Source organism: Sminthopsis crassicaudata, chromosome 4, assembly GCF_048593235.1.
Source record: "Sminthopsis crassicaudata isolate SCR6 chromosome 4, ASM4859323v1, whole genome shotgun sequence".
Taxonomy (NCBI): Eukaryota; Metazoa; Chordata; class Mammalia; order Dasyuromorphia; family Dasyuridae; genus Sminthopsis; species Sminthopsis crassicaudata.
Genome location: NC_133620.1, coordinates 323,586,749 through 323,611,785, shown reverse-complemented (window position 1 = coordinate 323,611,785; position 25,037 = coordinate 323,586,749). Strand labels below are relative to the sequence as shown.

The 25,037-nt window shown below is 32.0% G+C and overlaps 1 protein-coding gene across 5 annotated transcripts in view; it reads right to left on the bottom strand.

Moving 5' to 3' along the window:
* HELZ (helicase with zinc finger) overlaps positions 1 to 25,037 on the bottom strand; it is a 268,358-nt gene that overhangs the window by 106,466 nt on the left and 136,855 nt on the right. For 3 of the 5 annotated variants that reach the window (XM_074260562.1, XM_074260564.1, XM_074260565.1), the window contains 4 exons: positions 21,256 to 21,386; positions 18,798 to 18,977; positions 18,126 to 18,230; positions 1,609 to 1,787 (listed from right to left, as the gene is read on the bottom strand). In XM_074260562.1, coding sequence (XP_074116663.1) covers positions 1,609 to 1,787; positions 18,126 to 18,230; positions 18,798 to 18,977; positions 21,256 to 21,386 — 595 coding nt within the window. The remainder of the gene's footprint in view (positions 1 to 1,608; positions 1,788 to 18,125; positions 18,231 to 18,797; positions 18,978 to 21,255; positions 21,387 to 25,037) is intronic. The other 2 variants (XM_074260566.1, XM_074260567.1) reach the window with 1 other exon arrangement.

Below are 25,037 nucleotides of genomic sequence, written 5' to 3'. Positions count from 1 at the left end.
TCCTAAGTACTGCAGTTTCGTAAGAACCACTGGAAGAGACTAGACATCTTACTTTGGGTCTCCCAGAAACATATCCTTATCTGGAATCTACTTGGGGAAAAAAAAAAAGCAGATATAACAGGAAAAGAACATAGAGATCACGAATTCTCCAGAACTCAAAGAATCCAATAAGATTTAGCTAATAAGGGAGCAATTGTCAGTAGTTTAACATAGACTTTTAATCACTTGAGTTTTTCATACCTACAATGTATTCCTCAAACCCTAAGAGGCCAAACCATGAATTTTCTGGAGGTTAATCTCCTATCCCATGTCATTTGAGCCATCAAATGATCTAAAGACTCTGCTGTCATATCTAATCCCACCTAATCAACATTACATCATCAATATAATGGTAGATAATGATGCTCTCAGAAAACTGGGCTCATTTCAGGTATTTGCCCTATGGGAATATGAAAAAGAATTTGAAAAACTCTGAGAAAGAATGTTAAGATTAACCTTCCCAGGTAAAGGAAAAACTTGTGAATGTAAGCCACAGGAATACTGACAAAGTAACTGGCAACATAAATAACCTCATACTATTCCTTCAGAACTTGTGTTCCTTGGTCTATATATTAGCATAGGCAACAGCCACAGCAATTGGCATAAAAACTTTATTCCTTATTATATCCTATAATCTATTGTTTTATTTTCTATAATCCACCACCCCTTTTCTTCACCAGTTAGCAACCCTTCTGAAACTTTAATATTTTATGGCAGCCATTTTTGGTGGAGTTGTGAATAGATCCAACCATTCTGGAAAGCAATTTGGGACTATACTCAAAAAGTTATCAAACTGTGCTACTGGGCTTTTATCCCAAAGAGATATTAAAAAAGGGAAAGGGACCTGTATGTGCAAAAATGTTTGTGGCAGCCCTTTTTGTAGTGCCTAGAAACTGGAAATTGAATGGATGCCCATCAATTGGAGAATGACTGAGTAAATTGTGGTATAAGAATGTTATGGAATATTATTATTCTGTAAGAAATGACCAGCAGGATGAATACAGAGAGGCTTGGAAAGGCTTACATGAACTAATGCTAAGTGAAATGAGCAGAACCAGGAGATCATTATACACTTCAACAACAATACTGTATGAAGATCAATTCTCATTGATAGCCATTGGAAGTGGTTATCTTCAACAATGAGAGGATCTAAATCAGTTCCAATTGATCAGTAATGAACATAACCAGCTATACCCAGCGAAAGAATGCTGGGAAATGTGTGTGGACCACAACATAGCATTTACACTCTTTCTGTTATTGTTTACTTGCATTTTTGTTTTTCTTCCCAGGTTATTTTTACCTTCTTTCTAAATCCGATTTTTCTTGTGCAACAAGATAACTGTATAAATATGTATACATATATTGTATTTAACATATATTTTAACATATTTAACACGTATGGGACTACCTGCCATCTAGGGGAGGGACTGGCGGGAAGGAGGGGAAAAGTTGGAACATAAGTTTTTGCAAGGGTCAATGTTGAAAAATTACCCATGTATATTTTTTGTCAATTAAACGCTAAAATAATTATATATATATATAAATTTTTTTTTTTGGATGGCAGCGTACCAGGTTCAAGATCCAGTTGACAAAGGTACTGTGAAGTATTCAATGTAACAACTACAACTCGTTGTTTAAGAATGTCTTCTTTCTGTGGCATCTGAAAGGTGGAATGTGTGCTTGAAATCAAACAGTACTGATGTACAACTGGGTGGACAGTCTTTACCCAGCGATTTCTGAAATATACCCTAGAAAACAAGAAAAAGAGCTTATTTTCAATATGATCTTAATAATAATAGTATTTGATTTATAAAGCATAAAGTCTATAAAATAAAATCTACTCTTTGGAAGACAATTTCAAAGACAATTCCTGGAATTGACAATTAAACTTAATATCAATTTATTTACAATACCTATTTTTCTACTATTTGATTAGACCTTAAGTTAATTGCCACTAGTGTCTTTTACAAAATAAAAAGGATGCAAAGAAGAAAACTGAATAGATAGCAAGTACATGTTTAAACCTTCTAACTTGTTCAAATCAATCTTTTAACAAAAAGAAAGATGTTGCTATTTAAATTTCAATACATGGACAAATATATCTTTTCCAGGTAGAGTACTGCTAAAACAAAATATATTAAGAATCAACTTCTGGATAAAGAAAAAATATTGATCTAATGAGTGTGTTTGTGTGTATAAAAATGAACAAAATTTTTATAACCTCATTGCTTTATTATAAGCAACCCTCACTATAGAAACTTCTTCTACCAAACTGGCAAACTGGCACTAACTTACATTTTTATGGAGTTGTACAGATATTAAGAGGTTAAACAACTTAGCCAGAGTTCCACTAAAGCTAGATCTCTAACAACTAAGCATCGTGTTAGCTAACTACAAAGTCATTTATCTATAATATGAAAGTATATTTAAAAGTAGTGAAATGGATTTGTAGCTGCATCAGGCTACTCCCTTGGCTAAGTTTAAGTTATTCCTCTGAGTTTTCGTTCCCTCATCTATAAATATGGAGTTCAGACTAAATGATCCTTCAATGTTCTTTCAGGCTCTAAATTTAGAATTTTGTGCTTCAACATGAACACAAGTGTGCTTAATGTTCTAGGAATTTACATTTCGGTTAATTACCACTACCATCCTCAAAAAAAATCTCAAGGTTCCCTGTGATAAAGACTACTTGGACAAAACAGTAACATTCAAGTTACTGGATCCTTAGGAAACACAGAATTATACTAGAGATGAAGAACACTAAACTGAATTTGATAAAGCTTTATCAACTTTTAGCAAATGGAAAAATTCATTTAACTAAACTCCCTTAACTGTGATAGTTGACCTATTGCATGAACAAAGAAAAAAGACCTGGTTAACACGTGCATCTTCCTTTGACCTGATTATAGATTGTTTTCCCTGTTTTTTTATCTTTTACCTATAGTAGGCATGCATACACAGAATATTTTAAATGGACTAATTATCTTTTCTACTTTCTCTATAAGATATTTGATGACCCCAATAGGCTGATTTTCAACAAATAGATAATTCTTATAAATGAAAAAATGTAGCAAATGTAAGGATTATATTTTAAAACTATGTTTTGTATAGAACATTGCAAGCCTAATGAATTTAAGTGTTACAGGGAATCTTTAGCCTACCATAATTAGGTCTGTAAGATTTAGGTCTAACTATATTTAAGTTTAGATATCAAACAAAATAATGTATCAGAAAAAATTATTCAGATTTTAATTGACAATGTATTTGATGTCAGAACATTTAGTTTTAATTAATGGCACTACTAGTTATTATTTATATGACTGGACAGATCTTTTAGCTTCTCTACGATTCAGTTTCAACAGCTGTACAATGAGATTATTAATATTCAGTCACAAATAACCTTGAACTTTGTGCCAAAGTGGAAATTTAGAGTCAGAATTAAGATCCCTGACTATGAACCTTAGTTTCTTAGTCTCCCTGGGATCTCTAAGATCACTTAGTCTCACTGGGTTTGTTTCCTCTCATATAAAATGAGAATAGTTCCCATACTGTATACTCCCTCAAGGATTGCTGTGAAATTCAAATGAAGATTAATATAAACTATTCTGTAAAATGTAAAGTACCATATAAATGTTAGCTATTCTTATCTGCAAATTACAGAGATGAGAAAGAGTAAGGAGAGGGACCCATGTTTTACGGATTCCAGGTCTAGTTACTGCCTTTCCACTCTACAGACACTAAATCTTCAACAATGAAACAATATTCCCTGAATATTCAGCAAAAACTATAATCAACAAAATAAAATGAAGGTCTAAAGATTACACATAATATAGCATAATCTGCTGATGCTGCATCCAAAAAGAAATAAATGTTATAGTGGGTTAGCTGGTTTTGTTTAAAAAAAAAAAAAAAGTAATAAAATAAAAATTATCATGCAAAAGCCAATACAGAGAAAAAGCAACAGGATAAAAAAGAAAAATATAAGGAGAAAAAAACAAGGCAAAGAGAGTCAAGAGCAGAATATCCAATAAAAGAATCTTATCATCAAATTCATCAAATATTTATTAAACATCCACTACATTGAAGATAATATGGGGAGATATGGGGAGATACTAGATAAGCAGCAGCAGTTATAACAATTTTGATAGAAAGCAGAATGAGACAGAAATGGTAATGATGAGGTCCTAAATAATTGAATGCAATTGGCAAAAAGGGATTGAAGTATTGATGGAATTTCTCCTTGGGGTAGGCAGGGAAGGGCACTGATTTAGCCTCATAGACTTTTAGACTGGTTTAGCCTCACACACATTCTTTGTGGAAGTCCTGGGCCCCAGCTTTGCCATTTCCAGTCAGAAGTCTCAATTATGTCAAGCTTCTAAGGTTAAATTTTCCCTACAAATCTTTCCATAGCTCAAGCCATCTTGGCTAAACCCTTTTTAGATTAAATTTACCACATCACTCTACTCATGGTGTCTTTCCCCTCCTTCTCATCCCCTCCCATGCCATGTGATATCTTTCCTCTCATTCCCCCACCGTGCTTCATGGCATCTTTCTTCTTATAGCTAACTAACTTTCTTAGGGCGCTAAACTCTACAGATTTATGCTAGCTAAGGGCATTCTCTGATCTCATAGTGTATGACTTTTCTCTTGGTTAATTATGAGTTCCACTAGGGAGCTTGTCTTTTCCATTTTTCATTTTGAAAACCTCTTTCCTTGCTAATAACTATGTGTTCTTCCAACTCTATTTTATACCACTACTGATGTCTATTGTAGCTCTTCATTTTGTCCGTAACGAATTCCTTTAAATAAATCTACCTTTTGCCAAAGAGAATGGCCATTGTGAATTCTTCACACGATCAAACCCCAACATTTAGTGCCAACAATCTCATCATTTGGAACCAGTTTTTTTTTTTTAAATCACATTAGTAATATCAGATATTCTTATGTCAGAACTAACAAAAAAGAAACAAAAATGCAGAATGCAGAATCACTCTAAATTACAGGAACAAAAAGTCCCCTAAAATTCAATATAGCAGCTCTTGATTGTCTTTCGTAATTTTTCCTGCAGGTGTACAAAAATTGTATTGAGTTATTCCAAAAGAAAACATCTCTAGTTAAGAATAGAACCTTACCCAGAAAAAGTAAGGTTAAATAAGGTGAAACCACTTTTTCTTTCAATTCTTTGAAAAAAATATTATCTGCTCATTTTTATGGTTAAAATCAAAGTAGTCACTGTGTATAAACTGTAAGTACAACAAAGCAATAGGCAATCCTTTTTAGAAAAGGAAGGCTGCATCTTTTTAAGAGAGGACTGGAAAATTACTACCTTCACATGGAAAAGGGCAGTCATCAAGGTTTATCCTCTTATATAAAAATGATCTACTTCATTATAATAGATTTCAGTTGCATAGAAAAAAAAATAATTGAGTAGTTAACCTCAGAGAGCTTGTTAAGAATATTAGAAAAAGCAAGATCTAATGTATAGAAAGGACCTAGAAGAGATCTTATCTAGTCTAACTTTCTCATTTTACAGATAAAAAGCTAAGACTCAAAGACATTAAATGACTTGCTCAAAATTACATAAATAGTAAACATCAGAGCCAAGTCTTGAATCCAGTTCTTCTATCTCAAAACCCAGCATTCTTTTCATTATACTCAATGCCATTTGTAATAACTTTGGAGAGATATCAGGGAATTAATAGTTAAGGGAGACTTAAATTCCTAAGGCTATGCAAATTTACGGAAAACCCTGCTTCAGATTTTTTTTTTTTTTTTTTTTTTTTTTTTTTTTTTTTTTTTTGCTGAGACAATTGGGGTTAAGTGACTTGCCCAGGGTCACACAGCTAGGAAGTATTAAGTGTCTGAGACCAGATTTGAACTCGGGTCCTCCTGAATTCAGGGCTAGTGCTCTATCGTGCCACCTAACTGCCTCTGATCTGCTACTTTTTGAGTTTAATCATCCTAATCTATCTAAATGTTATTATCATCTAGTCAGTATCTCTCAAAATTCTCTATAAGAATAATATGAGATATTTTATTAAAAGCATTGCTAAAATCTAAATATTTATAAAATTACTTTGATCCTCTGGTTTTATAATCTTGTCAAAAAATGTAAATAAGGTTTTTAGCCATTCTTATTATCATTGCTTCTCTTTCTTGATGCATTAATCATTTCTTTAATGATTCATTCTAAAATTTTCTCAGTTAAATGAAGTCAAACTCATTTTTAAACAAAGTCCAGACAAGTTAAGTGATTTTCCTAAGGTCACATGGCTAATTAGTAGTATTTGAGATGGAAACTGTAATGTTTTGACTTTTAATGGCATGTATAAAATACTCAAGCAGAATGACTTATCTAGTTATTATCTTCATCATGCAAAGGAAAGTTGTATGAAAAACAATAAAAACAAAATTATCTCTAAATTTCATTTTCATAATTAACTATTTGGGTTACCAGACATTATGAAGTTATTCACTTCATAGAATTAGGTTTATATTTTAAGTTGTCTGTTTCTCTCATCATGTTCTCCTATTTGTAATTAGTATACCTTTCCAGTAGATAAACTTGTTTTTTCTTGTGGTCTGAAGAGCAAGAGTATTTTTACATAAGTGTATTTTATTCTGAGAAACTAATTGATTTGTTTCAATTATCTCACTATCATTATAAATAAAATTATCAAATGCTGACTATTGTTAATTTTCAAGAAAAATAACTCACCCTTTACCAAACCAACTGAATAAAAACATTTGAATGAAGGAATTGATTTTAGCAGACTTTTAAAAGAATACCTAAATGTAACTAATGCTTCTCATTAATTCTTAATAGATTTCCTATTCTAACTTTTTTCATAAGTATTTTTCATCACAACAATTTAAATAATTAAATAGATTCTAAAGAACTCATTGTGTTTATTCACAAACCCTTCCCTCTTCTGCCTATTTCTTTTTTTTCCCCCTGAGGTAAATTGGGGTTAAGTGGATTTGCTCAGGGTTATACAGACAGGCAGTGTCAAGTGTCTGAGGTCAAATTTGAACTCAGATTCTCCTGACTCCAGGGCTGGTGTTCTATCCACTGTGCTATCTAGCTGCCCCATGCCTATTTCTTTTGAAAGTACTACCAGTGGGGCAGCTAGGTGCTGCAGTAGAGCTCCAGCTCTGAAGTCAGGAAGACCTGAGTTCAAATCTGGTCTCAGACACTTAATACTTCCTGACTATGTGACCCTAAGCAAGTCACTTAACCCCAATTGCCTCAGCCAAAAAAAAAAAAAAAAAAAAAAAAGTACTACCACTCTACTTTTGAGCAATGTTGCTATTCTCCATATCTAATTCATCATCAAATCTTGTCATTTTTATCTTCACATAATTTCTCATATATATTTCTAGTTTTCCACTTATAGTCACCACCTTTACAGAGAGCATCAACTCTAACTTGGACCATTACAATGGTATTACATGATCTTCTCTCATCAAGTCTCTCTCCATTCTAATGCATCTTCCTTCAGCTGACAAAATAATTTTCTTAAAACATATTTCTGCCACATTATCCTCTATTCGATAAACTCTAGGCATTATTTATTACATCCCACATCAACATAACATCAATATAACAGCAAGATTGTTCAAAAGTGGAATAAGAGTCAAAAGTGGAATAAGAGATTGTACTCTGTAGTACCTTCTGTACTCTGCCCTAGTCAAAGTTCATGTGATATATTGTATTCAGTACTGGGCATCACTATCAAAGAAAAACTGGAAAGCAAACTAGAAGAAGACAACTAAGATGATGAAAGGTGGTCTTAAATTCATGCCATATAAGGATCACTGAAGAAACTAGGGGTATTCAATGTGGAGAAGAGGAAATTCAAGAGGGACATGGTAACTTATATTCAAAGTAGCCCTAAAGACATGGAATTATATTTATCCTGCTTGGCCCTAAAGGCCAGAATCAGGAAGAATGGTTTGAAATTGAGGTAAATTTAATCTTGATATCAAAAAAGTCTTCCTAACAATTACAGCCATCCAAATGTGGAAGGGAGTGCTTGGAGAGATACATTTTTCCTTCTTTGAAATCTTCAAAAGCCTAGATTTATTAAATATATTGTAATGTAAATTATTTTCTGTTAGCAGATGGACTAGATGGCCAATGAATTCAATGAATTTTCTTTTAATTTTCAAATAATTTAATTCTGATTCCTGAAAAACAAGGTGATTTAGATAAGACAATCTCTAAAGTTCCTTCTAGTTCTAAGAGTCTACAAAGCATATTTTTTTCCAATCTATGATGTCTTAAATTTGATCCTAATCATAAAAAAACATAGATTATAAAAAAGAGAACATATATCAAAATATGTGGTTTTTTTATACATTTAGAAGATTTCCAAGTTTATAAGCTCCACAAAAATTCTATTTCAATACCTCTAGGCATAGAAGTGATTCTAAGTTCTCAAATCCTATAAGTAGAGCATAAGATAGCTCGAGAACTACGAACCTAGAAAAATTTCAAGTATGCTTCTGCCATAAAAAAATAAAAATAAAAAACACACAAAAAACTATATTACCAACTAAGACCAGCCTCTAATATGAAGAGACTTGCTATAAGCTGACTAACCATTATACAATTACTTGGCTATGGTGACTTTTGAAAGAAAGAAAATATAAAATAGTCATGTGCAACCCAATTGTATTTCTGTAATAATGCTGCAGTGCCAAATAGGAGGAAAAGGTAGATGGAGAACTAAGAATTTAAAATCATCTACAAACATAATTTAACTATTAGGACCCAGAATGTGAGATTCTGTCCAATAACCAACAAGTTGAATCAGAGGATCTGTTCCAGAGTGACAAACTTTTATTATAAATGAAGTTAAAAGACACAAAGAAGTTGTTGCTAAAGGGGAGGTGGGGAGGAGGAAAGAAAGGCTTATATAAGTTCCCTTTGAAAAGATAAAGGAGCTAATAGAATTGATTTCATCAAGCACCCAAAGGTATAAGCAAAAAAAAACTGAAGAAATTTGTATTGTTAGGCTTCATCAGGTTCAGACAAAGAAAACTTAAAAATACTTTACAAAGAACTTATTAATAGCTTCTAAGTTTAAACTGAATATTACCTGATATACAGGTGTAAAAAAAAAAGTTGAAAAATATGGTTTGGCATTAAGAAATCCTAAGTTTGTAAGATATCTAGAAGCCTCAAATTTGCATATCATGAGTAGTTAACTTTCTTAAAAAAAAAAAGTCAGAAAGTGTTGGATCTGTTCAAGTCAAAATAATGGCACAAAAAATGGAAAGCAAAGGAAAAGACAATGGCATAGTTTATTAGCATTTCCTATTAACTGACGTAAATCAAGCACCACAACAAGGAGGCTGTAAGAACCTAGAAACTAGCTCAGCCACCAAATGATTAGACAAGACAGCCAAAGGCAACACTGGTCTAGAACATCAATTTTTTGCCAAATGTTACAGAAGAAGATGGTGGAAGATTATGAGCAGTATCACCTCACAAAACAGCGAAGAGTGGTGGAGGGAAAACCAAGTCTGCAGAAACTTTGGTGTGAAGCCCAACTAAGTCAGATCATCCCAAGAACATTCACAGATGAAACTGGAAGGAAGACAACAAACAGATGAAAAATGAAATGGATGTGCTGGTATTTGTATAATAAACTATTTTCATTGTCAATGACAGTGAAACTATCATACTTGTCCTGTAACACTTTAGTCCATGTAGTCTTCTACATAAGGAAGAGAAAGTGGTACTAAAGGGAACAAAAAGAGGAAGAATAGCTGGACCAAAATAACTTGAAAGCTTTGAGAGATCATTATAAAAGAGGGAAAGATATTAGACAATTGGGAAAAAATGTATATGTTATTTAAAAATTACTAAAATATCAATAAATACCATCTGCCTACCTTCTCTCATCTTCTTTAAATTCCTTGATGAATAATCTATATATGTAACAGTATGAGAATATAAGATGTATATGTGAAAAGGATTGGGCAAGTTTTTGAAAATAATTTTCCATATTAGACATTTCCAGTCAGATGTAACTGAAATATAGCTAGTTTAAAATCCAAATGCATATTGCTTTTTAATTACCCATAAAACAATTTTTATTTAACAATATAGTATTAAAGGCTTTTTCCAATGAGGTGATTCCCATACATTTAAGATCATAATAGATTCTTTCACAGACACAATGATTCTATAATTCTCTAATTACCAATATCAAACTAAAGAATAAAAAAGAGAAATATATGCTAGTCAAAACCATTCACCACTATAATGGAGAAAATCCTACAAAATCAAAATGAAAAATGGATTTCCTACAAGTGATATGGTCATCCAAAAGCTCCAAACTGTGGAAGATATTATATTAATAGAATCAAATTTCAAAATACAAAGTCTCCTTAACAAATCAAAATAGATTTGACTAGCAATCCAAAGAAGAAAAAACAAATTGAGTGGAAAATATCTATTATCTAGACTATGACATGCAATTGGTTAGGCGGCCCATTAATTTCATCCATGAACAATATACATAGTACAAAACTATAGAGAAGGAGAGAGAAGAGGAGGGAAAGAAGAGGGGAAAATTAGGAAGAAAGGAGAGAGGGAGGGAAAAAGAGAGGAGGAGGAAACAAGGAGGAGGGAGGCATACTATGCTAAGTTTATTTCAAAAGTACCATCTTATTTGATAGGCAGTGAAGGTGGACAATGAGTGAACAATGAGCTAGGCCTAGAAGTGAAGGGAAAGAAGAGATGAATCTGATTTTTTAAAACTGCATGGCATTTTTCATTGATCTCAAGCTGCTCCCTGTCATAAAAGCCCCTATTTTTAATATTCATATTCTTCTGATAATACTATATAGCTATAAATATCATAGCTAGAATATCATGACCTATGAAGATCCAAAACTCAATAACCCAAAGGACTTAGACATATGATCAGTATAAATAGGATATAGCATTTTACTAACTAATAATGATAAATTATGTGCAAGATAGAGTATAAAAGACTTCATCGTGTGTGTGTGTGTGTGTGTGTGTGTGTGTGTGTGTGTGTGTGTGTGTGTGTGTAAAACACTACAAAATGACATGAGCTGATTAGATGGCAAAGAGATGAAAAATGGAAAAGTGGAAAAGAAATAGAGGCAGCAACTGGAGGATATTCTTTCTAAGGGTTTTTCAGGAAAAGGTAAGAGAAATATAGGATAATAACTTGAAGAACTGCATATGAAGTTCAAAGGAAATATTTTTTCACTGATAGAGAAGACCTGAGAAAGTCTGTGAACTGGAGAAGGTGCCAAGAGATTGAAGAGGAGAAAAAAAAAAGGACAAATCAAAGATCAGCCTAAGTGCACAAATACAATTTATCCTTTTTTTTTTTTTAATTTATTATAGCTTTTTATTTACAAGATATATGCATGGGTAATTTTTCAGCATTGACAACTGCAAAACCTTTTGTTCCAACTTTTCCCTTTCTTCCTCCCATCCCTTCCCCCAGATGGCAGGTTGACCAATACATGTTAAATAGTACAGTTTATCCTTAATAAGGAGATAGGCTACTTCATCATGAGACTAAAGTAAAGGAGAACAGAATGAGTGAAGTTATGAAGAGATTTGAAGTTTAGAAGATGGAAAATGAGAACACTGACCAAGTATTCCCTATCTTCTCTGTAAAATAGGAGTAAGATAATCTGCTAAGAGAAGGAAAGAAAGATGCACTTAAAAGCCTAAAAAGAGAAAAGGTTGGAACAACTAAATGGAGTCAAACAGAATTGAATTAAAAGTTTTCCAAACAACGAGTGTCCACTTGTCAGAAATCATTAATTATAATAATCCTAGTTTTCTGGGTTCCTTTCTTTCTTCCTTCCTTCCTTCCTCCCTCTCTCCTTTCCTTTCTTACTTCTTCCTTCCTTCCTTCTTTCTTTCTTTCAAACTTCTTCCAGTCATTCAACAGCTTGAATAGAAACAAAGAAGGCAGATGGGTAAGAGTCCACTGTTGAGAATAAGAAAAATGTGATTTATATCTGCAATGCTCTTCCTCTTCTTAGAGCCTACTGAATCTCTTAAGACTCAACTCAAGTTCTATTTTTCCTATATCCAAGTACCTCGAATGACTCCAGCTTAACTTTTCAGGTTCCCTGAATGACCTTTCTTTGAATTTTTATTGTATTAATTGTATATCTTAGTGTATTAGCAGTGTTACTGTTTAAGATTTATCTATTCTTCTTTGACATTTTAATTCTATTTTCTCAGATAGTATATAAACTTTTGGGAAAAGGAGGGGAGGATTGCTTTCTATTTATCCTGCATTCTTAGTACCACTCTTTATTCAACCCCCAGATGATATCTAGCAGAGTGCTGGGCATAGAGAAAGGATTCAATAGGTCCTTGATGATTGGCTATTCGAACACTAGATAGGTAAAATATATGTGTGTGTGTTTACACATATATAAACACAAATACATACTCTCAAAGGTCAAATACACAAATTATACAAATGAGAAAACAATCTGTAATCACTCATGTATTTAGAGTGGAAAGAATGATGAATATGGAGTCATATGATCTGGGTTCCAATACTGATTTTGCACATAGGGGAAGATCACCTGACTTTTCTGTCCTCATCTATAGAGTGGGGCGGGGGGGAGGGATGGAGGAGTTAGAATGGGTTTCTTCCTTCTCTACAGCTATTATCTAATGATCTTATTTTTAAGCAACTTCTAAAACCATTTCAAAGGTTTTCTGCCAAAATAACTTAAGTCTTCACAGAGGAAGACAAATAAGCTGTTACTATTACACTATCTCTTTTTTCTATATTCAAACCTAAATCTTAGTGACTAAGTTAAGACACTTGTCCAATATGTCTTACCATACGTTATGGTAAGACATTAAGATGAGAGCTTAAATAAAGAATACATAAAATGAGGTAAGATTTGTAAAACTGAGATCCAATGAAGAGAATATATTATATACTTAAATTTCATCATTTGTAAAATGAGGCCTCTCATAATAGAGAATCTCTCTCAGGGTCTCTTTCATTTATAAATCCCCTGATCCTACTCTTGGCTAATTTGGTATCAGCATCAACTCAAAAAAAAAACAAACAAAAAAAAAAAACACATCCCGAATCTTATACTTCATTAGATTATAGTAGATAATGTAATATTTTGTACAGTGTGGTATAATATGTGTAGACTTTTTAAATAGAAAAAATATTTGTCTATCACAAAGTAGGTAAGTAAGCCCTTAAAAAAACACACAAGTTCTATTGTATAGAGAAGACAATAAATCACAACAAAAAAATTTCTGTATTTCACATGGAAATGTTTCCAGCATTCCTATAGTCATTTGATTTTCACTCTCAAATACAATTCACTTAAGGAATCTAGAACTAGAAAAATCAGAGGTCATCTAGCCCAAACTATTTCTGACTAGGAATATATTGTACAATGATCAAATGATCAACTAGTACTCATCCGACAATCTTTCAGTAAGAAGGAGCCCCGCTATGTCCCAAGGTAGCTCATACAAACTTTTAGGTAGCTTTAATGATTTGGAAATCTTTTCCTAATACCAAGCCAAAATCCTTCTCTCTGTGAATTCTAATCATTCCTCTTACTTCTGTCTTTTGCAGCCTCCCATGGACTCTAGCCTAGAACAACAGTTCATGTAGTTGAAGACAACTATTGTGTTCCCCACTATCTCTCCACCAAAAAAAAAAAAAAAAAAAAAAAAAACCTTCTCTCATGAAGAAGAAATTTCATCAGTTACTTCAATTTCACCCTATGGCATATGGGCCCCATCTTCTTATTATCATGGTTACTCTGCTACAAACAAACTATAATTTGTTAATGTCCTTTCTAAAAGGTGTGATACCCTCTATTCTGCTCTCAATGATTACCTCTTATTAACTTATGCCCTATATGATAATAGCTATGTTTTTGTCCTTCTGGCTAACTTGCAAGCCACTGAAAGCAGATGAATACTAGCAGTACATGTTTTGGATTAGAGAAATGCTTACTCAAAACACTCAGGACACCAAATAAAAAAATAAAACTAAAGTTCTGAGTTAGAAAGAAAATTGAAGAAAATAATACTGTGTCTTTTTGTCCTATGACATGAAAGCCAAAATAAAAACTCAAAAATATTCTTATCTATGAAACAAAGGCATTTGGACAAAAATCTCTTAAAGTTATGTTAAAGTTAAAAGTTAAAGTTAAATAGTCTTAAAGTTATGTAAATTTATGAAAATAAAAGTCTACATGCTATTCTCAAGTATTTGTTATTTTGGAAATATGTGGAAAATGTGGATGATGGGATTCCTTAAGATTCAGCATTTTACCTAAATGTTAATAGCAAAAACTAAAAACAAAAAAAAAGCAAATTTAACCACCACACTATTTTCAAACCATATTGGTGAAATATGAAATGCTAATATATCAAGAAATAAAAGGAATTGAGGTGGGGGGAAGGGAAGAGAGTCATTAGGAAATGACAGTGATAGGAGGGAAAAGCAGCAATATACATTATTTAATAAGAAACATCAGAAACAAGGGTAAGCTTTCAGAAGTATATGTACACTTCACTTTACACAATATATATACTTCTAAAAAGTTGGATAGTCAGCTTTATGATAAACGGTAGAAATTCATTATTTAATGGAATTCTTAATTTTTTTAAGCTGATAATATTTCTGATATGCAAATATATAACTGCCTAATTTACCTGTTTAATAAATTTGGATTTTTGAAAATCCAGTTTTCTTAAACTGGGGCCCACCTGCATTGGAAGCATAAAATATATAGACAAAGCAACTCATTAGGAAATTTGAATTAATGTGATATAACCAATTGTAGTTTTTGTATCGAGATTTATAAGCAATACTTCAGGCAGAAAATGATTAAATGTTTAAAATTTTCCCTTTCTTATGAAGTGGTTCAAGGCATAAATAATGCTTTGATTGGGTTTTTCCTTTTATTTTTTTTAACTACATATGAAATAAATACTATTACTCTCTAAGAAAATATATCTATAGAGAATGCCTTTAGCCAAGATTACCTTTAAATAAATTAAAATATCTTTGAAAAAAATTAGTTGTTAAATTCTACTCCAAATTTCTTTTTCATAACTGAAATTTCTGTATTTTCCAACTTACTTTGGACATAAGAGTCAATTTTCACTGATTAATTATTATTATCACAGCCAAATTTGATTATAGATTATTTTCTTTAAAATATATTATCATTTTCATGAATAAAAATTGAGGTCATCTACATTTTCATTTTATCCTATCTTTAAAGGGACAATAACCATATGATTGTTAAAAATGCTTCCCAAAGCATTTTTAAGTAACATAAGGTTATAGGTGATATTTTCCAAAAGCATATCTATTTACATGCTTCACAAAAATTTCACTTAATTTTTAAATGATAATATATATGTATATACACATATATATATATATTTTACTCCACTGTAATTTTCTTATATTTCATATGGAGTAAATAAATAAAATAAACTTATTATATAAAGTACTACAAATCAGGAGAAATAACCCCATAGAAAAACTAAAGCATGTACCTGCACTAAGCAAAACAACAGTTCCTATCTAAGTCATATCCAAAAAGTTATGCACACAAAAGCAATGAAAACATTTTTCATAACATATATAACTCCACTACAAACTCTACCACAATCAGATACTGATCTCAAACATCACATGTAAGCAAACAAAATATTTCTATGTCCTTCATTTTTTTTTAAAATTCTGACACTAATGAAATAAACTGACAATAAAGAAAACATTTTTTTCTAAAAAGGTTCATCCCAAAATGCTAACATACTTTTCTAGTATGCCTGCTTGCATTAAAACTATATTATTTTATTATTTGTAAAATTCAATAACAGTCAGTTATTATATTAATAATGTGTTCAATATACAAAAATCTGCCCCAAGCAAAAATGTCTTCAGCATTCTCTTTCACACTGTTAGCACTTTGCATCATAATGTCAAACTCTACCCATATCACACCCTAAGCACCTAATACTCTTCCTGTAGTGCTTCCTCTGGCTTCTCTTAGGGTAATTTCAGTTGGTCTTCCATGTTCCTCACCTTTCCCTACATGCCCCCTCCCTCCCATAAAATTATCTCCTAGTCATTCCTTAAGAGTACTTTATCTACCAGGAAACTAACAAACAATGACCCAACCAATGTGATGACACCCAAAAATAAATGTGAATCATAATAAATGTGTCTTCCCAGGCACAAATTTTTTAAGACGACTCTCCCAAACATACTTTAGGCCTTTGTTGAAAAAGTAACAGTAATGGCAGGAACTTAAGACACCATGAAAGAAATATTCTGGGAAAAACTGGCCTTCTGGCACCCTTCAAAATTATAGAACAATACTTAGTTCTACTCACTTGATGTAAGTTTGAAAATAATTCTATAAAATTTTTCAAAATCTTACATCTTACCAGTATTTTTCAATGGGCTTATTTTTTTTTTTAATAATTATTTGCTTTCAGAGTAAGAGATAAGAAAATTAGTTTGTATTTGAATATATTTAGATGCTTCTTCCAAACTATGGCAGAGTTTTTTAGGATTTTTGTTTTATTTTGTTTTGGGAAGTATTAGAGAGCAAGTACTCAATTTTCCCCTCAAGTGCACAGATTCCTATATATGGAATACCATAGATGCATAAACAGATGGAAAGTTGTTAAGAATTCTGTTCCCTCCTTAACAGACTTACTCAAGTCTAATCATATTCCCTAATACTTAAGGAAAAGAACCAAAAAATCATGTAACATTATCCAATATTATAAATACTAAATAATAACAGCCATATCCAGAAATGGGTCTTAAAAGTCTCAAATCCAAAGTCATTAGAACTTTAGCGATTCTAATATTATTTCTAGCAAGCCAATAGCATTGATCTTCTATATTTCACAGAAAAAAAAATTCGTTAAAGCATTCTCAGCAAAGATGGTGCCTATCAAAATTCACTTGAAGAAATGAAGTCATTTTATTATCTCTCAGAGTACATAAGCATAATATTCTCCTATCATAAAACCTGCTTCACTAAACACATTTCAAGACAATACTTCAACATAAAGTATTTAAAAGCAATTATTTGTCTTAATATATTTTTCAGTTACACTTAGGGAGAGTAACAAGAATCAATAATTGATGCCACCACTTCTGCTATTAATATGTGATTCTAAAATCATTTAACATACTACCATAGTTACTAAGAGAATAATTTTGCTTAATGTCATCTTTTCCCCCAATTTTCTAAAAATAAATTTAGTGAATTATAGTTTACAGCTATGATTGGAAATCAATTTGTAAGCAGTAATTTAATCCAAACAACACAAGGCATGACATATTAGTATGTAAGATGATAAAACTAAACTCTAATTTAGGATATGAGAGCAAATGGTGATTCTATTTTGCTTTCTGAAGAAAAGGATTATTTCATCTCTAATAAACTAATACCCACATTTAAATATTTCCTGCATTCACACATATTCATATGGCCTTCCTGCCTCTACTTTGTCCTTGTGCTACTTTCTTTCCAAAACTTTGGATATAGCTTTCAAATAACAAAGTAATACACTTAATAACACAAAACATTTTACTGTTCATGGTTCTCTAATGTGTAACTTCTATGACAATTTCTTGTAAGGTTCACCATTCCAATTTTACTGTCAAATATTACTGCAAGGATTGGTACATGCCAAACATGTTACAATATTTTAAAGTACAACTAATTAATATTTATCATATTTAATCATAGTAGTTTTTAGAGGAACATATTAAACTGTCCTCAGATAAAAAAGACATTTTCACATAAGTAAAACTTAAAAAAGGATGTCTTTACTAAGTATAAAAAATAAATTATAAAATATTTTAAAACTTTTCACTAAATTAGAATCCTTTAGATTATTTCTCCAAACTTTCAAATGCCAATATATATTTAAATGTTTAAATACTTTCAAAATTAATGAAATTATCTTATAGACACCTTTTCTTAAGAATAGTAAAGGTATGCTTATAGATACATAATAAGCCTTAAAAAAATACCTGAGAGGTCTCGCCTGGGGATTGCCTGCTTCTACATATGGATGTAAATAATCCTTTATGTAGAGATCAGCAGCACTATTAGAATGGGTGCAAATGAGAATCCTGCTGGAATAAATGGTGCAAATAAAAAGAATGATAAAACACAAAACAATCAAGTAGTAAAATATTAAAAAAAAAAAAAAAAAAGCAAACAAGTGGCCATCTTTCCATACATTTCTCTCAAACAGTTCACTAATCTCCATGACACATGATTTAATGAGGCTTTTATGAACTTATTAATCTTTAAACAATCAAAAGAATTATATTTTACACAAATTACTTTTAAAATCTTTCAGCTAAGATAATAATACACTACAATATAAAGAATATAAGTCAACTTTGGAGATCTAACTAACATCATAATTTTAAATGTATAATGGAGAGCTTTCTTAAACTATTTAAATACAACTGCTCTCTGGAATACAAATTCTTTTTAAAACACAGATAAGTGTTAAAAGTAATTAAACATTAGTGCCCCCAAAACACTGACATAATTTTTTAAGCTCAATAAAAGTTTTGTTCAATTTTCTACTAGTCTTTCCTTAGTATTGGGGGGCAGGAGGTTGTTTAGAGGAGAGAACTGGCTATTTATATTGTTAATTAAATATTTAAATCTCTATGCCACCATCTCACCTAGTATCCTGTTGCTGGAGTATGTGCTTGACTGCCTGGGCTAGAGTGAAGGTTTTGCCTGTCCCATAGGGACCAATGATAAGAACAGGAGGAAGCTGTATTGAAAGTGGGGTGGTAATAGCCAGAACTGCCTCTTTCTGTTTTGCATTTAGTCGAGGATCCAACTGTTCATCCCATTGCCTATATATTAAAAAAAAAAAAAAATTTGAAAATTATTTTTGACACATCAGGTTACTTAACTAATGAACAATAAACAATAAATAGTTAGAATATCTAGAAAACTAATGTTAATTTTTAAAATGCCATTTAATTTTATCATGGAATGATTTACAATTAAACCAAGCTAAAATAAAAGTTAATCTTGAAATTTGATTTATTTTAGGTAATAAAAGATTTTAACAAATTTCCTGAACCAATCATTTACTGATTATCCAATCTTTTAGTGTTCTAGACAATTCCCTAGTATTTTAAGTTGTGAAGAGGGTGCTAACCTGCATTAGTAGAGGAAATTTTCTTGCCCAAGAGTTTCCTCTATTAATGAAGTCACAGTTCCATTTTCTTAACTCTATGCCTTTCTGTATTATAGTATGATTCTGGATTACTTTTGAAATACTCTGTTTAAGGAAGTAGATAATGATTTTTTCAAGTATTCAATCATAATTTATATGTTCAACAATTATTGAATAGTTAAATAAATTATGGTATTTTAATGTAACTGAATATTATACTACCATCAAAATGGTAAATATAAAGCAAACAAATACGGAAAGTTCTAAAATATGATGCAGAATAGAATCAGCAAAAACAGAATTTTAGGCAGCAGCTAGGTGGCTCAATGGATAGAGTACCAGCCCCAAAGTCAGGAGGACCTGAGTTCAAATCTACTCTCAGACACTTAACATTTCCTAGCTATGTGACCTTGGGTGAGTCACTTAACCCCAACTGCCTCAGCAAAAAAACAAACAAATCAAAAAAACCCAGAATTTTATAAACACAAAGTATAAACACTTGTATTATTTGAAAAAAAAAAAAATAGAAGGAAGAAAAACGAGTCAAAGAATAAGCCCTAAAGGGAAGACTCTTTTGCCTTCTTAAAAGATATAGGCTTACTATTTGATTCTTTGTCTAATATGTTCATGTAATTGTTCTTATTAGCAATGTCTATAATTTTTTATTTAAAAATTTTATCAAAATTAGTAAAATAAAAAATTTTCATACTAAAAAGAATAAGTTTCAGTTATATTATAAACTCAGCAAACAGGTCAGAGAGATGATTTGATTTTCATCTTATTATAAATGAGGAAACTGGAACTGTTGTTATCTGAGCCTGATTCAAATCCATTTTATGCTTCAGATTTATAATTCAGACAAAAATGAGACAATCATAAACCATCTTAATAAAAAAAAGGCTTATTTAGGCGTGGCATGGAAAGGAAACTAAGGAGAACAAGAGATAAAGAATTTCTGCCTTGTCTCTATATAAAACGTTATCTAGTCAGCAGATTGTGTGTAGGCTAAGATGGCAATGAGTCTGAAAATCATTGACTCTACATGGGCAAGCCTTTGATGCTCCAGGCAATCAGAAATTAGGATCAATATCTCAAACCTTAGCCATCTGGACTGATCAACTCTAACTAGCAGTTTCTATGCTTTTTTTTTTTTTTTTTTTTTTTAAGGAAAATTAGTCCAGTTAACAGGGCAGTGCCTTAAATGGCTAGAAAGTTATGTTAAAAGAAGCAAACCTCAATACTCAGTGTATTGGTTCAAGAAACTAAAGCTCATCCAACTGATTCACCTTCTCATCCAGTCTCTCTGCCTTTAAAGGAGAAAAAATAACCCACAGATATATTGCTCATACCATAATGTCTCAGAAGTAAAGGAATTTATTTGCCCAAGGTCACTATTCTATTAATCAATCAATTAATCAAACAAACATTCAATAGGAATCTGTTCTGTGCCAGGCACTATACATATTAATTTATTTGGAATAATTGAGATATAAAGTTAATCTATCTTGTGAATAATTAGCTATGAGAACAAATTTAGAAACAATCTAAAGATTCATATGACCATAATTAATAAAAAAGTATTCCTAGAATTAAATTTTGTTTCAATATCATAAAACTGATCAATCAAAATATTTAAAGAAAAGTAGAAAAACTATTTGTGAATCTCTGATGTTTTAACTTTTTTTGATATCAACCATATTTTCATTTATTTCAATATCATAAAACTGATCAATCAAAATATTTAAAGAAAAGTAGAAAAACTATTTGTGAATCTCTGATGTTTTAACTTTTTTTCTTATCAACCATATTTTCATTTATTCCCTCCTGTATTACCACAATGCCAAATGAAAATTTTATACAAAGTAGATTTGGATTTCAGAACATGCCTTAGCTGACATGAAAATGGTATTAATATGACTTAAAGCATTAAATATTTTACATTATTGTACCTGTTGGGACTCCAAGGTATGGTGGGAGTCATGCTAACATCTGGAAACAGAATACTGTTGTCTTTGATCCTGTCCAAAGCATAATGCATTTCACAAAGTGGTAATCGATTTAATTGAAACTGTAGTTCAACCTGCAACCAAAAAATAAGAAAACCTTAAAATATAATGGTAAATATTCCTATATAAAAATATATATACAAAGATCTTTGCATATTTTAGGAAAAAGAGACTTTTTCTTTGTGTTTTTATCCCTACTGCCTAGAACAGTGCCTTATATATTTTTCTTTAATTGATCTCTGTGTAGGAATCTCTTGGCAAGGAATTTCTTCTACCAGTACAAATCAATCAATCAATCAGTAAGCATTAAGTGCTTAGTATGATAAACACTATGTTAAACAGTGGGAATACAAACCAAAAGTAAAAAGGGTCCTTACCCTCAAGCAGCTAACATAATAATGTATAGCACTTTTTATCCTCACATTAACTATAGAAGGGAGATGTTTATTACTATTATTATTATCATCTTCATCCCTTTTTTACAAATAAGGAAACTGAGGCAGGCCGACACTAAGTGATTTATCTAGGCTTACAGAGGAAGTAAGTATGTGAGGCAGGATTCAAACTCAGGTCTTCTCAATTTTGGGGTAACATTACATTGAGGGCTGGAAAACGCCTGCTATAAAAGGCAGTGCTTGAATTGAGTCTAGAAGAAAGTCAAAGAGGCAGGGGTGAGAATGAAGAGCATCCTAAGCATGAGGGGCAGGCCATGCAAAGTCTCAGAACCAGAGATGGACATTTTGCATGAGGAACAGCATGGAGTTTGTAAGAAGGTTTTAAAGATAGGAAGAAGACAGACTGCAAAGTGTTTTAAAAGTCAAACACATGAATTTACATTTGAACTTACTGAAGACTTTTTTGATTTAATTGGAGCTGCCCAAAGGGAACTTCTTACCAATTTTCTTAAAGATTATTTGGTTATACTTGGAATCATACTGGTTTTTTGCTTGTTACATTAAAAAAAGAAGTCAGCTAGATGCTCAGATTTCAGCACATTGTGAATCCAGGGTTAGGTCCTCAAGATATGAAGACTCCAGAACCAGAATTGATTAACTAATTCATTGTAATCAAATTCAGAGGACTCTTGACAAGATCACAGAATGCTAGTACTTTTACAAGAAATATAACAGTGGGGTAGACTGAATATTAATATTAACTAGCCATCACATTTGCTTCCCACTTGGAAAACCTACTTGGAAAATAAAATTAATCACAAAGTCAGTAAGCACAGAATAAAAATAATTTTTTAAAGTTCAATAACCTATGTAGATAGTGCTATGAAACCCCACCTCTGCTAAAGGAGAATATTTGCAAATAGGCTACAGTCTATAAATTGATCAGAGTACTATTTCTCCTGTATAATTATAAATAATTTTTTTTAAATTTTTTGGCTTTGTAAGATGTAGGCAATAATTAAAGTGCTTATATTCTTAAAATCATTTAGTCTCATGCCATGGGAAAAATAGTCAAATAAAGATGCTGAAAAAGGAAGGTTTATGAGTTCAAAAGACTCTGTTCAAAACTGAATTAACTAGGCCAATCCTTTTTTTCAAACCAGAGGCTAAATCAACTTTTAAAAAACTGATTAATATCATAGTATAGAGCCCCCACATAGTATCTCCTGAATGTGAGGTTCGAAAATGTATGATTAACCGTAAAGGTTTGATTCGTATATCCATTGTATTGTATATATACCTATATGGCCAGGGTCAAGTAAAAATTTCTCACACAAAAACGTGCAAGTGGAAGTCCTATCATACAAGCTCCATGCTTGCAGCACATCAAGGCCTGGCAGGTGTGACCAGCAAACTGAATATTACAGAGCAACAGAAGGAGCTGTATCTCAGAAAGATCAAAGCCCAAAAGAGCAAATAAACCTTAATTTGGACATTCACTAATGGAATGGAATGTGAAGCCCTATTATCCAGAAATTAGCCATTATGGCTTAGTCAGATTATCTAAGTAACAATCTCCAATTAAAAAGGACTCTTTCCTCCATTTTAAGCCTTCTAAAACAAAGCCACCTCAATAACCAATTTATTAATAATTATCATCATAAAAAATGCCTACTGAGTCAGAAACTGTATAAATTACCATAAAATTCCAGCCCTAGATGTATGATCCTATTATCATATGAGGTCATTTAGTCTAACTCCCTTATTAGAGAGTTAGGTCTAGAAAGGTTCAAAGACTCAGCCAAAACCACACAGTAAATCCTATAACAAGTAATGACGTTATATTACCTCCTAAATCTTCTTAGGGCAGTAAAGGGCCCAAATCTAGCATCTGGTCCCTAGGAGATTGAGAAAGGGATTCTTTCTATAGAAAAGCTAGTTATACTTGATTATCAAAGAGTCCACTACATAAAAAGAAATGGTCAAAAAATGATGTGGAAATTCATGAGGTAAACATAAATTTTTATGTAATTAAAATTAAGATAGATACATATGAAGTTTGACTTTAGAATTACAGTTTTCCTTTGATCCTATGGAAAAAGAAGTGATTGTTAGGCTGCAGACTTTTATCTTCTGCCAAAAGTGACATAAGATACCTTTTCACTATACGGTATACTGAGTAAAAAATAATATATATATATATAAAATACAGAGAATCATGGAAAAATTTAAATGCAATGATAAAAAGAAAAGTAGAACTGGAGAAATAATGCAATATAAAAACAACACAAAATGAAAGAACAAAAAGCCAAACTGAAGCCCATGTAATTATAATGATCAGACCAACTTCACCCTGAAGGAAAAGAAGAAAATTTGACTTCCTTCTTTCTTTGTAGAGTCATGTTTATGAACATGGAACATTTCATAAACTGTAAGCTGGATATCTAGATTTGTTTTGCTGAACTATTTTCTTTCCTTAACACTTCCTAAAGGCTGTACTAGAAATGGGGGGAAAAATTGGGGGTTTTTTGTTTGTTTTTGATTGGTGCAGAATCCAAAGGGATTACAAAAAAGAAATAAGGGCCATTCAATCTGACATTTTGAAGGGGGCAGTCATCACAAAAAGGAAATGAAAAAAGAATGAAATTCTTAAAAACATTATAAAATGAAAATTTTGAAAAAATTATTCAAATTAAGATGAAAAGGAGAAGAGACTAATATGACTACAGAAAAATCCCTAACCAACTTAGATTTTTAAAAATATGTAAGTAAAAGAGAAAGAGCAAAGAACTAACAATGGATACTTAAAAGTAACACAGTACTGGAAAAATAATATCAGGGAAGCTAAAACCCAGAAGGGGCAGCCTGGTGATGAATGCAAATGGCAACCAAAAGGGGTTCTTATGCTAAGATAGGAGTAAGGACAGTTTAGAGAAAGAACTGAAGAGCTATTCAGAATAGATAGAATGATGAAAAGGGTGAATGATTAAACTCTCACTATATTCTATTTTCAAGAAGAATGATTTTTGGCAAAAATTGAAATTGCTAATTAAGGAGGGAGGGAAAGAGGGAGGAAGAAAGGAAGGAAGGAAGGAAGGAAGGAAGGAAGGAAGGAAGGAAGGAAGGAAGGAAGGAAGGAAGGAAGGAAGGAAGGAAGGAAGGAAGGAAGGAAGGAAGGAAGGAAGGAAGGAAGGAAGGAAGGAAGGAAGGAAGGAAGGGAGGGAGGGAGGGAGGGAGGGAGGGAGGGAGGGAGGGAGGGAGGGAGGGAGGAAGGAAGGAAGGAAGGGAGGGAGGGAGGGGGAGGGAGGGGGGAGGGAGGGGGGGAGGAAG